At 44.7% G+C, this 15,816-nt stretch overlaps 1 protein-coding gene across 1 annotated transcript; it reads right to left on the minus strand.

Annotated features, from left to right (window-relative positions):
• Nucleotides 1-4,246: 4,246 nt before the first annotated feature.
• On the minus strand, nucleotides 4,247-15,816 carry LOC110494837 (5-aminolevulinate synthase, nonspecific, mitochondrial). Its single transcript, XM_021570161.2, has 11 exons — nucleotides 15,653-15,816; nucleotides 11,355-11,580; nucleotides 10,896-11,078; nucleotides 10,312-10,437; nucleotides 9,235-9,454; nucleotides 8,580-8,764; nucleotides 8,238-8,417; nucleotides 7,593-7,757; nucleotides 6,731-6,999; nucleotides 5,026-5,188; nucleotides 4,247-4,645 (listed from the first exon to the last, which is right to left on the minus strand). The coding sequence occupies exons 2-11, from the start codon at nucleotides 11,557-11,559 to the stop codon at nucleotides 4,485-4,487; spliced, it is 1,857 nt and encodes a 618-aa protein (XP_021425836.2). The 5' UTR covers nucleotides 11,560-11,580; nucleotides 15,653-15,816; the 3' UTR covers nucleotides 4,247-4,484.

Here is a 15,816-nt window from a genome sequence, read left to right on the forward strand (position 1 = left end):
GTTAAGTTTGCTGAGTTTATATATAGACTGCTCAAAAAAATGAAGGGCACACTTAAACAACACAATGTAACTCCAAGTCAATCACACTTCTGTGAAATCAAACTGTCCACTTAAGAAGCAACACTGATTGACAATAGGCAACAGGTGGAAAATATAGGCAATTAGCAAGACACCCCCAATAAAGGAGTGGTTCTGCAGGGGGTGACCACAGACCACTTCTCAGTTCCTATGCTTCCTGGCTGATGTTTTGGTCACTTTTGAATGCTGGCGGTGCTTTCACTCTAGTGGTAGCATGAGACGGAGTCTACAACCCACACAAGTGGCTCAGGTAGTGCAGCTCATCCAGGATGTCACATCAATGCGAGAAGGTTTGCTGTGTCTGTCAGCGTAGTGTCCAGAGCATGGAGGCGCTACCAGGAGACAGGCCAGTACATCAGGAAATGTGGAGGATGCCGTAGGAGGGCAACAACCCAGCAGCAGGACCGCGACCTCAGCCTTTGTGCAAGGAGGAGCAGGAGGAGCACTGCCAGAGCCCTGCAAAATGACCTCCAGCAGGCCACAAATGTGCATGTGTCTGCTCAAACGGTCAGAAACAGACTCCATGAGGGTGGTATGAGGGCCCGACGTCCACAGGTGGGGGTTGTGCTTACAGCCCAACACCGTGCAGGACGTTTGGCATTTGCTAGAGAACACCAAGATTGGCAAATTCGCCACTGGCGCCCTGTGCTCTTCACAGATGAAAGCAGGATCACACTGAGCACATGTGATAGACGTGACAGAGTCTGGAGACGCCGTGGAGAACGTTCTGCTGCCTGCAACATCCTCCCGCATGACCGGTTTGGCGGTGGGTCAGTCATGGTGTGGGGTGGCATTTCTTTGGGGGGCCGCACAGCCCTCCATGTGCTCGCCAGAGGTAGCCTGACTGCCATAAAGTACCGAGATGAGATCCTCAGACCCCTTGTGAGACCATATGCTGGTGCGGTTGGCCCTGGGTTCCTCCTAATGCAAGACAATGCTAGACCTCATGTAGCTGGAGTGTGTCAGCAGTTCCTGCAAGAGGAAGGAATTGCCCGCACGTTCCCCAGACCTGAATCCAATTGAGCACATCTGGGACATCATGTCTCGCTCCATCCACCAACGCCACGTTGCACCACAGACTGTCCAGGAGTTGGCGGATGCTTTAGTCCAGGTCTGGGAGGAGATCCCTCAGGAGACCATCCGCCACCTCATCAGGAGCATGCCCAGGCGTTGTAGGGAGGTCATACGGCACGTGGAGGCCACACACACTACTGAGCCTAATTTTGACTTGTTTTAAGGACATCACATCAAAGTTGGATCAGCCTGTAGTGTGGTTTTCCACTTTAATTTTGAGTGTGACTCCAAATCCAGACCTCCATGGGTTGATAAATTTGATTTCCATTGATCATTTTTGTGTGATTTTGTTGTCAGCACATTCAACTATGTAAAGAAAAAAGTATTTAATAAGAATATTTCATTCATTCAGATCTAGGATGTGTTATTTTAGTGTTCCCTTAATTTTTTGGAGCAGTGCATATATATACACACCGTTCAAAAGTTTGGGGTCACTTAGAAACGTCCTTGTTTTGGAAAGAACGATTTTGAAAGAAATGACTATTGTAGCTGGAAACGGCAGATTTTTTTAATGGAATGTCTATATAGGCGAACAGAGGCCCATTATCAGCATCCATCACTCCTGTGTTCCAATGGCACGTTGTGTTAGCTAATCCAAGTTGATCATTTTTAAATGCTAATTGATCATTAGAAAACCCTTTTGCAATTATGTTAGCACAGCTGAAAACTGTTGTTCTGATTAAAGAAGCAATAAAACTGGCCTTTTTTAGACTAGTTGAGTATCTGGAGCATCAGCATTTGTGGGTTCGATTACAGGCTCAAAATGGACAGAAACAAAGACCTTTCTTCTGAAACTCGTCAGTCTATTCTTGTTCTGAGAAATGAAGGCTATTGCATGCGAGAAATTGCCAAGAAACTGAAGATCTGGTACAATGCTGTGTACTACTCCTTCACAGTACAGAGCAAACTGGCCCTAACCAGAATAAAAAAGATGAGTGGGAGAACCCAGTGCACAACTGAGCAAGAGGACAAATGCATTAAAAGGTGTCAAGTTTGAGACACAAACGCATCACAAGTCCTCAACTGGCAGCTTCATTAAATAGTACCCGCAAAACACCAGTCTCAACGTCAACAGTGAAGAGGCGACTCTGAGATGCTGGACTTCTAGGCAGAGTTCCTCTGTCCAGTGTCTGTGTTCTTTTGCCCATCTTAATCTTTTCTTTTTATTGGCCAGTCTGAGATATGGCTTTTTCTTTGCAACTCTGCCTAGACAGTCAGCATCCCAGTCTCCTTTTGATTGTCTTTGTCGTTCATTCTGTTTGAAATTCACTTCTCGACTGAAGGACCTTCCAGATAATTGTATGTATGCGGTACAGAGATGAGGTAATCATTAACATAATTATTTTAATCACCATTATTGCACACACAGTGAGTTCATTTATCAAACTTGATAAGCAAATGTTTACTGCTGAACTTATTTAGGCTTTTCATAACAAAGGGGTTGAATACTTGACAAGACATTTCAGCTTTCTGTTATAAATAAAAAATAAATACACTGACATTATGGGTTATTGTGTGTAGATCAGTGACACAAAATCTCAAATTTAGGCTGTAACATCAAAATATGGAAACAGGCGTGTGAATACTTGGAAGGCTCTGTAATACACAGAGTTTATGGACAAGGAAACACTAACCACCCCAACAGCCGTCAAGGGGTGACAACATCTGTAATACACAGAGTTTATGGACAAGAAAACACCAACCACACCAACAGCTGTGAAGAGGTGACAACGTCTGTAATACACAGAGTTTATAGACAAGGAAACACCAACCACACCAACAGCTGTGAAGAGGTGACAACGTCTGTAATACACTGAGTTTATGGACAAGGAAACACCAACCACCCCAACAGCTGTGAAGAGGAGACAAAGTATGTAATACACAGAGTTTATAGACAAGGAAACACCAACCACACCAACAGCCGTGAAGAGGAGACAACGTATGTAATACACAGAGTTTATAGACAAGGAAACACCAACCACACCAACAGCTGTGAAGAGGTGACCAACGTCTGTAATACACCGAGTTTATAGACAAGGAAACACCAACCACACCAACAGCCGTGAAGAGGAGACAACGTATGTAATACACAGAGTTTATAGACAAGGAAACACCAACCACACCAACAGCTGTGAAGAGGTGACCAACGTCTGTAATACACCGAGTTTATAGACAAGGAAACACCAACCACCCCAACAGCTGTGAAGAGGTGACAACGTCTGTAATACACAGAGTTTATAGACAAGGAAACACCAACCACACCAACAGCCGTGAAGAGGAGACAACGTCTCTTGGCAGGGCCCTCAGATCCAACATTTCCTACCTCTGCGCCATTGAGAGCATCTTGACAGGCTGCATCACCGCCTGGTATGACAACGGCTTGGCTTCGCTACAGAGCGTAATGCGGATGACCCAGAACATCACTGGGACTGAGTTCCCTGCCATCCGTGATGACTATACCAGGTGGTGTCAGAAGACTAACAAATGTCAGACTCTCCCAAGTCAGACGGTTCACTCTGCTAGGAACCTCAGTTTCTACCCCCAGCCATAATACTACTAGTTACCGGGACTATCTGCATTGACCCTTTTATTTAACCTTTAACTAGGCTAGTCAGTTAAGAACAAATTCTTATTTACAATGATGGCCTAGGAACAGTAGGTTAACTGCTTTGTTCGATCTAGGAACCCAACTCAGTACTGCTATCCCTTTCATATAGCAGAGTTGTTACACAATGTGTATGTATTATTATGTGGTTTAATTGATTATTTCTCTCTGCATTGTTGGGAAGGTCTCGTAAGTAAGCATTTCACTGTTAATCTACACCAGTTTAAAGCATGTGACTAACAATTCGTTTTTCATTCATTGGCTGCATTTAGACAGGCAGTCCAATTCATATTTTCTCACTAAAGTAGTCTTTTGACCAATGCATTGGAGTTGGCACTAAAAGTACCAAGACTGGTACGCTGGTTAACCATCATGAATAATAAGTATATAGGACACTATTGGTTATAGCCTCCTCATTGGGGTGGACTTCATGTTCAAACCAAACAGCCTTAAAAATGTGACCAAGTGAACGTGACAATAACAACAGGAAAACATTAAAGTTATATTTATTTAGACAATCTAGTGCCCATGGAACACTCAATAAGTTATGACACTTATAAAATACAAATATACATTCTATGTCACAAACGGTACCCTCTTCCCTTGCTAGTGTGCTACTTTTGACCAGAGCCCTACGGCCCCGTGGTGGAAAAAGTAGCGCACTAGCAAGGTAATAAAAAAGGTGCCAATGACGGTGACATGGGGTTTCGTGTCGTCCCAGGTGTCGTCATGCGTGAGCGGAGATGGGGTGGGTCAGGCCTCTGAAGTAAGACTCTTCTCCCTCAGTCATCAGCTCAAAGTGCAGTGGCTGCCGGCAGAAGTTACACCCTGCTGAAGAATGGGACTTCAGAGGTAGACCGGACTCCTTCCACGTCTGAACCAACTTCTCTGAAAGAGGGGGGGACAAATATTGTTTTTAAAGGAGGATGTACGTGGCTATTTCAGTAGGTTTCATGCCTACTGAAAACCGCCAAGGGGTTTTACAAAACATCAAGTTCATATTTTACTACCGGGGTCTTCACGGGATCAAACAAATATTATTTGTCCAGCCACAGAAGTATAGTTTAGTTGTATATCTGGATAAACATGATGTTAAAAGTGGGAGTTAATCCATTGACCCCCCCCCCCCCCCCCAAAAAAAAACATTCTTCAGTTTTATGCCTAGTACTGAACACGACTAGAGGTTCACAGCAAAAACAACATTTGAGAAACCATTGACCGCAGTCACTTCCTGTTTACTTGCCAGCTAGACCGAACATGTCTCTTACCGACAAAGTACATCATCATCTGAGGGGTGTGGTGTGGCGTGGGGGCGATGCGAAGAAGCTCCTCCCCCCTGGCGACCGTGGGATAGTTGATGGCCTGGACATAAATGTTGTAACGACTCATCATGATGTCAGAGATCTCCGTGTTCTTCTCCGCGTCGGACACCTGCAATAAATCAATCCATCCATGTGAGACCACGTTGAGTACTTCCACATTGACAATGTTGAGGTCTATCAACAATAATAATAATAATAATAATAATAATGTTGTTTTAGGTCAAAGTGTCGTAACACTGAGGTTGTCAATAAACAGTGACAAGGCTGATGGAGAACACTATGCTCTCTAGGTGTGAGAATATGCAGGGCCAGGAGTCCTAGTCGGGGATAACCCTGGGCTCTAGTCGGGGATAACCCTGGGCTCTAGTCGGGGATAACCCTGGGCTCTAGTCGGGGATAACCCTGGGCTATAGATCATGTAATGTGCAGCATCCTGCCGGTCCGGTAGACTGAGTGGACAAAACATTAAGAACACCTTTTGAATATTGAGTTGTGCCCCAGCAACGGTACAGTTCTCTACACAAACCAGGGCACCTACTACCATACCCGGTTCAAAGGCACCTACTACCATACCCGGTTCAAAGGCGCCTACTACCATACCCGGTTCAAAGGCGCCTACTACCATACCCGGTTCAAAGGCGCCTACTACCATACCCGGTTCAAAGGCACCTACTACCATACCCGGTTCAAAGGCACCTACTACCATACCCGGTTCAAAGGCACCTACTACCATACCCGGTTCAAAGGCGCCTACTACCATACCCCGGTTCAAAGGCGCCTACTACCATACCCCGGTTCAAAGGCACCTACTACCCATACCCCGGTTCAAAGGCACCTACTACCCATACCCGGTTCAAAGGCACCTACTACCATACCCGGTTCAAAGGCACCTACTACCATACCCGGTTCAAAGGCGCCTACTACCATACCCGGTTCAAAGGCGCCTACTACCATACCCGGTTCAAAGGCGCCTACTACCCATACCCGGTTCAAAGGCGCCTACTACCATACCCGGTTCAAAGGCGCCTACTACCATACCCGGTTCAAAGGCGCCTACTACCATACCCGGTTCAAAGGCACCTACTACCATACCCGGTTCAAAGGCACCTACTACCATACCCGGTTCAAAGGCACCTACTACCATACCCGGTTCAAAGGCACCTACTACCATACCCGGTTCAAAGGCACCTACTACCATACCCGGTTCAAAGGCACCTACTACCATACCCGGTTCAAAGGCGCCTACTACCATACCCGGTTCAAAGGCGCCTACTACCATACCCGGTTCAAAGGCGCCTACTACCATACCCGGTTCAAAGGCACCTACTACCATACCCGGTTCAAAGGCACCTACTACCATACCCGGTTCAAAGGCGCCTACTACCATACCCGGTTCAAAGGCACCTACTACCATACCCTGTTCAAAGGCACCTACTACCATACCCGGTTCAAAGGCACCTACTACCATACCCCGTTCAAAGGCACCTACTACCATACCCTGTTCAAAGGCACCTACTACCATACCATAATTTCTGATTGAGCTGACATGAGCAGAGTTTACCGTGAGTGCAGTCTCAATGAAAGCGGAAACATTGCCTTTAAAATGTCATTGACGCTATAGTGCTGAACCCTAAGATGTAGTGATTCTCACCCTGACAGGGATGATGTGAGAGGGACAGTGGACGACGGGCAGTCCAGAGTCCATGAGCATCTGTCTCAGCAGCTTGACGTTGCGCTGGTGTTTCCTCCGGAGGGCGCGGCCCTCCTCCCCTTTAAGGGTCTGGATGGACTCGCGGGCGCCCGCCAGCAGCATGGGAGGCAGAGACGTGGTGAATATGAAGCCTGCAGCGTAACTACGCACCGTGTCCACCAGGGCGGCGGTACTGGCGATGTAGCCTCCAACACAGCCAAACGCCTTGCCTGGAAGAAAATAGCAATAACACTAATTAGGACAAAATAACGAATTAAACACTATTTTGGGGGGCGTTAAAGGAGACTTTCTAGTCCTTTAGAAAGCCCCCAGCGTGGTGTTCACCAGCTGTTCTGTCTGGTCATCTTGACTTGCTTCTATTCCAACAGACAAAGCACCTCTCCAGATTGTCCCAGTGTGTGTTATGATTGGTCTCTCAGCAGTCCCCAGGCTTAGAGGAAATTTAAGAAGCACCGTGGTCTCCTAGCAACAGGTCGTGAACAGATCCTAGTTCCTGTTTCTCTAGTGCCCCAAGGAGTGTTAAGCAACAACCTCAACCACCTGTATTCGAGCCCAGACATCTGCTTCGTCTCAGGGTTTCAGATAAACAAAGACTGGTTCAGCGATGTGAATGGAACATAGACAAATCTGGAAGTTGTCTAGGAGACGGGGCAGTTTTCAACTAGAACTGAATGGAGGATAAAGCAGGAATTCCTCATTTTTCAGGACAAATCACATCCCTGATTTGTAAAGCCAAGTCAATGGACTTGAAGGTTTAAACACAATTCCCTGGGGCCATTTTGCTTATTATTTCAGTACTGACCCAGTGTTCCAGAGATGATGTCCATCTTGTGCATGATGCCGTCTCGGTCCCCGATACCTCCTCCCCTAGCGCCGTACAGCCCCACCGCATGGACCTCGTCAACAAACGTGATGGCTCCAAACTCATGGGCCACATCACACAACTCATCCAGAGGACACACCGCCCCTTTAAGACAAGATACACAGTATTATATTTCAACAGGAGGCATTTTAAACAAGATTACAGTAGGACACAACGCACCTTTAAGACAAACGATAAATATCATATAATCCGTTTTATAGAGGTTGGAAAGTATAGAACAACATTATATACATAGGGCAGTGTTCATTTTGGAACCTATTTTAGAGGTAGTTTTAAAATAAATAAATAAATAAATATATATACACTCAGCAAAAAATACACAAATATACAAAAATATTGTATTTTCAACTGGTGAACAATACATTAAAAATAAATGTTTACAGGAAGCATAGAATAGTGCACATAAAACAGGTCTACCACTTCTTAGACTTGCTTTCAATTAGAAAGAGCTCTACATAACCCATTCCTATGTTTGGTCAGGTCCAGAGACCTATGGGGGCAGAAGTAGGGCACTATATAGGGAATAGGGTACCCTTTGGGACGCATTACAAGAACTACACTCACCATCCATGGAGTGGACTGTCTCGAAGGCTACGATCTTTGGAGAGGAGGGGTCTGATTTCAGCAGCAGCTCTCTCAAGTGGTCGGGGTCATTGTGACGGAAGATGAACTTCTTGGCTCCACTGTTCCGGATGCCTTGGATCATGGAGGCGTGATTCCCTGCATCAGAGTAGATCTCACAGCCTGGAGAGAGAGGAGAATAAACAGGCTGTTCGGTACCATGACCCAGATTAACGCGCAAATGTACAAACTCTGCACACCTGGGCGACACAAAAAACATTAACTAGCCCATTGTTATTTGGAAGTACAGTTTATGGTGTAAGAGCAGGTGAGTAATGGGGTTACCTGGCATCATCTTGGCCAGGGTGAACAAGGTGGAGTCATTGGCTACGAAGCAGGAAGTGAAAAGGAGCGCAGCGTCCTTCCTGTGGAGGTCTGCTAGTTCCTGTTCCAGTTCCACGTGGAACTTACTGGTCCCAGAGATGTTCCTGGTTCCTCCAGCCCCACTGCCGTGCTTATGCAACGTCTCCCTGGAAACAACATAGCGTAAAGTCAACAGCTGCCCCGGAACCATGATCACCCCGACGTCTGGCAACACCACCAGTCAGGTAAACAAGCCAATTAACAAGCTCACACCTTCACGGAGTCATTAACAGACCGCCCCTTTGAGGGTATCTACATATAACCCAAGAGATATTTGATTGGTCCTCAGGGGGAACAGTGAAACACCGTCTGTTCTGTCATCTCCCCTCAGGGATCAATTAAGCTTCTGGTTGTTTCCATGGTTGTGTTCAGTAGGTAGGATGAGAAAAAAAAATGAAACGTTCTATAATTGAATGAAATGAATGCCAACTACTAATCTGGGGGAAAGAAAAATGCAATTTGTGTGTTTCAAATGGGTTTTCCTACTGTGTGTTGTACTAAACACAACCCATCAAACCACCGGTCTGTTCACCTCATTTATCGATTCATCCAACTAGCCAGTTGTCCGGCTACTTACGTGATGGAGTTGACGACCCGCGGGTGTCTGCTCATGCCCAGGTAGTCGTTGGAGCACCACACAGATACGTCTCTCCTGTCGCTAAGGGAATCGGTGTAGTCGTCACCCATGGGGAAGTCCGTGGCTCGCCGGTTAACCGTCTTAAAGACTCGGTACGTGTGGTCACTCTTCTTCTCCTCAATCTTCCTCTCAAAGAACTCATCGTAGCGGAAGTTAGAGACTGCAGGGAGAGGAAGGAAACATGATTACAAGGTAAAAGATAGTTTCCTGTTTTAGTAAAAAAAAATGGAACATTTCGAAACAACTCAAGTATCCCGTCAACTTTATATCTGCAAGGTATGGCCGACGACAAAGGCTCTGGTTTCATTTCCGCCAACCAACCTGGCCATGATTGGGGTAATTTAAAAGTCCTGCCAACCCCTCAGTATAATGCCTCCCCTTTTAACTTCCCAGCTTTGGCTCTAATTAGATGAACATAGTCATTATGAAAAAGTATGAACACAAAAACAGCAGTCCGTATTAACATGTCATCAGCCTGGTCCAAAATCAAAACATTACAAAAAGTCAATCTTTAAAATGTATTTAGGATTTATGTCAATCTAGCAAGCCAGGCAACTAAAAGCACCTTTTCAGAGACAAAGATGTGGTTTGTTTTAAGCCAACAGGCTCATAATAACTAGAACAAATCTAAACATTTTGTTCAACCATTGCAAACTTTTTTTTTAAATGACCATAAATGGAAAACACATTAATGGTAATGATTACATCTATGGTGAGCTGCTGACTTGGTGAACGTGAAAAAATGAACGCAATGTCACATCGCCATGACAGCGATCGCAACCCCGTTCAAAGTGTAACGCCACTTGGGACGAGCGAGGCGATATAAAAAAAAAAGACTAATGCTGACAAGAATGGTTAACAGGTCGTTTGAAAAGGAACCATACACATTAACCAATTATTTTCTTCAGGACACGCAATACAAATTCTACGAAAAACAGCCTTATATGCTTCAGGCTGCACAATTAACTTCCCTACGGGGACAATAACAGTTTGAACGGTCTGATCTTGGTGACTCACAGCTGGGCATGTTCTCCTGCAGCAGTTGGGACATCCTGGTTGGACGTTGCTTCAGCAGCTTCTTCATCAGATCGGAGGTGTTGACCGCACCAGAAGAGCTGGCCAGGACCTGGGCTGGGCTCACATCTGGAGAAACACCGTGATTAGCGATGACTGAATAAAGACAAAGTTTAATATTGCTATGGGCTGGATCTGACAGACAGGTCATGGCTAGACCATAGATGTACCCTACATGACCAAAAGTATGTGGACACCGTCCAAAAGTCTATGCTAGTCAGACATCTCATTCTAAAATCATGAGCATTAATATAGAGTTGTTCCCCCCCCTTTTGGTGCTACAACAGCCTCCAGTCTCCTGGGAAGGCTTTAATATGGAGTTGGTCCCCCCCTCCCTTGGTGCTACAACAGCCTCCAGGGAAGGCTTTAATATGGAGTTGGTGTCTCCCCCCCCCGTATTAAAGGTTATTAGGACGGTCCTGTACCTCTGAATAATAAAGTAGCCTTAGCCTGTATTAAAGCCTATGATCCATCTGTATTAGTAGCAAAAGGGAATATGACTCCAGGTGGTTTAACCCCTTGTTTACCTTTCTGGATGGTGCGGACCTCCTGCACATCCTCCTGCAGCTGGAGGCTGGCCTGGCGCACCACACCGCTGTTCTGGCCCATCTCAGCCGCCAGGAAGGGGCACTTGGAGGCCCCCGAGGCCTGGCCAGAGGGGGGCATGGGGTGGCTCTGAGGCAACTTGGTGGTAGTGCCCCCATTGGCTCCTAAAAAAGAACAAAAGACACTAGGGTAAGGAGATGAAGAGCAACACAGCGGATTTAAATAATTACAGCTTTTTACGAGTTGGTTATTGGAATCAAGAGTTTCTTGCCATGATATAACTGTACTCCTATAGACTGTTGTAACGCCACAGAAGACAAAAACCCATGTCCCTCCTGGGCAAGAGTTTTCCCTGATCGTGTGATCTGACCACCATGAAAACTCCTGCCTCTACATAACCCAGCAAGGTTCAGTGTTAGATTGATATCCATGCCCCTCACCTGGTGTCTGGGCTGAAGTCACGATGTCCTCAGCCTTCTGGAAGCTAGCTGAGGAGGAGCAGAGAGAGCGGGCCAGAGGCTTGGAGGCCAGGTTCATCATCACAGGACATTTCTGGGCATAGACCACCAGGGATTTCCGGGCCTGCTGGAGGAAGGTCTGGGGCACGCGGGACAGGAACGGGCAGCGGCGAATTAAAGTCTCCATCCTTACAGTGATTGTCAAAGCCTTGAGGGGAAACAAAAAGGTGCCGATTAGGATTGACGACATTTATTTTAGAGCCCAACCGATATAGCCATTCACCCGTGTATCAGCAGATATTGGCCTTTTAACGCTATGCATTTTATCGGCCGATAACGGATACTCAATAAATAGGATGAAAAGGGGAATGTCATGGTGATCTGAACACTAGTGGCCAGTCTCATAATGTCCTTGTCACAAGCTATGAAATCAACAATTGAAGCTTACTGGACAGTTACTCTTCTGGATTGCAATTTATGAGAATTCAGGGTGGACACTAATTTCCCCGCTGTAAAACAGTATCAGCAGATGTATCGGTGTCAGAACCAAATTAAAACATACTGTTGGGGCTTTAATCTCCATTGAATCAGACTTTACAAGTAAAAAATGTAAATAAATTAGAAATTGTGCTACTAATGCACAAACACATCAACTCTCATAGAAAGTAATGTTTTTGTTTGGTTAGCTTTTGGCTAATAAAACAAACAAAAAATCTTTAGCAGTTCCAGCTAGGCAGGCTAACATTAGCCAATTTTTTTCTAGCTATCATACAGTAGGTGTATATTAATAATTATATATTTAATGTAAGTAGACATGCAATCACAAGTGACTTTAGCGCAAATAAACCCACAAACTACCGGTGGCTGAAAACACAATCATTGCGGGACAAACGAGTGACGAATTTCCAGACAAGGGCGGTCCACTTACAATTCCTCCCTTCCTCGCCCTGCAAGTGTGTACTCATCAAATGTCATCAGAAGTGGCCACCTAATTTGAGGGTGTGGCTTTTATGTGTTTGGAATGCAGCCCACGCTTTCCTAGACAGCCTCCCTTTCTTGGAAACACTGTTGGTACAGTTGGAAGGAGGGAGAAGGAAACCTTGAAAAAGCAGTCTCGTCTAGGACCGTGTTCCAGTAGGGACGATAAACATTCAGGTAGCTCACAGACACTAATGAAGCTCTGTAAACAGCCTCCAGCTAAATTGTGTTTGAGATATTTTAACCAGTTAATTACATCTTTACTCATTTTTCAAATTGAGATTGTGTAACATATACCAGCATCCAAAATGGACATTTTGAATTATTTTACCGTATGAAATTTTAGCGATAATTTCCACTAATGTAATCGGGACAGTTTGCATTTCTACCTTAGGACAAGCTCTCATTTTCACCTCATACAAGCGAGTGAAATTACACAATTTGTACCTCAGATTGTCAATATCAAAGTAAGCTTAACATCTGTTATTTGGTACTGTTGATTTTATTTATACACGCCCGTCTGTCACAGGAAACACCTGTCCATGTCAGACTCAAACGGCTAAGGACATTTATGGCGCCCTCTTTAAAAAAAAAAGAGCCACTGCCCACAAACGAACACGTATTTGACAGTCAAGTCAGTACTCAAATGAGATCCAATCCCTGTCTATGTAGAACTTTCTGTGGAGATGAAGCTATCCAGTCAAAAATAAGTGTTGTTTCATTGTTCGTGTCGGCCGTCTACCGTAAACACTGTCCAACAGGTAGCCTGAAGGGTCAGAGCGTTGAGCCAGTCAGTACTAGTGACAGAAAAGTCACTGGTTTTTGAATTCCTGAACCGTTTAGGTTTGTGGGGGGGGGGGGGGGGGATATTGGTCAATGTGCCCTTGAGCAAGGCTCTCATCCAGAGACACATACAGGAGCAATTAGGGTTAAGAGTCTGCTAAATGACTCACTACTGAGTTGATAAATGGCTACTACAGGTTCTCATGAAGTATACCCAAGTTTATTGTGGTTAGTCTTTTAGTGGAGCGCAAAGGGCTCATGTAGCTGAATTGTCCCAGTTTCAGTGATTTCCATACACTATCGATGTGATTAATTGAACAAATTTGTTAACATCCTAAATTACTTATTTCAATTGACCGATTTTCTTATAAGAAATAAAAAACTCTAAAATCGTTGCACACACACCATGACCCAAAGCATGTGGACACTTGCTTGTCAAACATCTCATTCCAAAACTATACACATTAATATGGAGTTGGTCCCCCTTTGCTGCTATAACAGCATCCACTCTTCAGGGAAGGCTTTCCACTAGATGTTGGAACATTGCTGCTATAACAGCCTCCACTCTTCTGGGAAGGCTTTCCACTAGATGTTGGAACATTGCTGCTATAACAGCCTCCTCTCTTCTGGGAAGGCTTTCCACTAGATGTTGGAACATTGCTGCTATAACAGCCTCCACTCTTCTGGGAAGGCTTTCCACTAGATGTTGGAACGTTGGTGCTATAACAGCCTCCACTCTACTGGGAAGGCTTCCCACTAGATGTTGGAACATTGCTGCTATAACAGCCTCCACTCTCCTGGGAAGGCTTTCCACTAGATGTTGGAACATTGCTGCTATAACAGCCTCCACTCTTCTGGGAAGGCTTTCCACTAGATGTTGGAACATTGCTGCTATAACAGCCTCCTCTCTTCTGGGAAGGCTTTCCACTAGATGTTGGAACATTGCTGTTATAACAGCCTCCTCTCTTCTGGGAAGGCTTTCCACTAGATGTTGGAACATTTATAGCTGAATGGAACTAGAGCATTAGTGAGGTAAGGCGCAGATGTTGGGCAATTAGGCCTGGCTTGCAGTCATTCAAATAAGTGTTGCAACCAAGGACAGACTTTTACACGCTTCAGCACTCGGCACTCCCATTGTGTGAGCTTGCGTGTCCTTCGTGGTTGTGCCATTATTGATGCTTGTCAATGCCACTTCACAATAACAGCACTTACAGTTGACCCGGGGCAGCTCTAGCAGGGCAGAAATTTGACAAACTGACTTGTTGGACAGGTGTATAATTTGTTTGAATCTAGTTGATAAAACCCTTGTTTTTAAAGTACTAATTTAGCAAAATAAAAGTAATATGAACAAGTGTGACACATGTAATTGAAAATAATCTCTTTACACTCAAAAAATATTGTATTTTCAGCTGGTGTACAAAACCTAATGTAAGAGACCAACGAAACAGAAAGAATAGAAATAGCACACAGAACACATCTACCACTTCTTAGACTCAATGATAATGATCTATGTGAATTTCGCCTGGTCGCCCAAGAAGTTACATATTGAAGATTTTATTTATTTTGTAAGTCTAAACTATCGACTGAGCCAAAAAACGTGCTGATTTAGTTTGATTTTAACGAGTGAAAAAGTGAAAATTAGTTCGTCCTGCCTTCCAGTCCATATGATTTTTTTTAAATCATGGCAAAAAAAAATTGACATTTAAAACGTATTTAGATTACAGTTAAATTACATTGCGGTGTAATCTGACATGCCAAATTAAATCAAGTGAGCCTAAAATACCAGCAGTTAGTTGTAAATCAAGTCGAGAGAAACATTTCATATCTACCGGGTTAAGTAGTTACACTTACATTTTAGATGTCATAACTCGCAAGCTGACCACACCGTTTTATTTTGCGTTACAAAATACATTTACATGTTATTTAATCACTGCACCCACACTTCAAAGAGCGTCCGCGTAGCTAGCTAAATGACCAACTCGTTTAATAGTTTTCGACCTGTCCGCCCAAATGAAGAGTTGGTTCAGAGTTGGTTTTGATACACCTGCGTGTCCTGATCGCGTCTGGTGTGGAGACAAAATACAACACGAGCGCGATGGACGCACACGCCCGGTCCAGTCAGCATGTTACCCAATGAATCACATTAGCAAAAATATTGGTTTTTACATTATAAAATAATAAAAGATTATTAAAATATATTTTCGCATTAGCTAAATGAACTAGCAAGCTAAGCATGGTCCGGAAGGGTTATGGTCGTCCGAAGAATCCCGGATAACACGGACAACCTAATCATCGGCCCCGGTTAGCCCTTACATGACCGCTGGAACTGAATTATTCCGCTGCTCTATACATTCATTCGCTACATACTTCCTTGTGGATAAAAAAAACGTACATCCGTGAGCGTGATGTAAGGTTACCATTTGACCGGAGCAAAGATTCCGGGTAGCCATGCAAGGTTAACCCCACTAACTAGCATACCGGATAAATTAAAGACGAATGGCTTGTTTTCGTTTGCTTACCTCGCTCAGTGTGTTTCGGGTCACCCTCTCACGAATGAATAAAGAAATTAAAATATACCGTGGCAAGATCTTAACGCTGTTTCAGTGTAAATATATTACGATAATGCTTCGTTATCCTACACTGAGGACGAACGACAGGACCGGGATACGCAACCGGCTTATAA

This window comes from Oncorhynchus mykiss, chromosome 17 (genome assembly GCF_013265735.2).
Source record: "Oncorhynchus mykiss isolate Arlee chromosome 17, USDA_OmykA_1.1, whole genome shotgun sequence".
Lineage (NCBI taxonomy): Eukaryota > Metazoa > Chordata > Actinopteri > Salmoniformes > Salmonidae > Oncorhynchus > Oncorhynchus mykiss.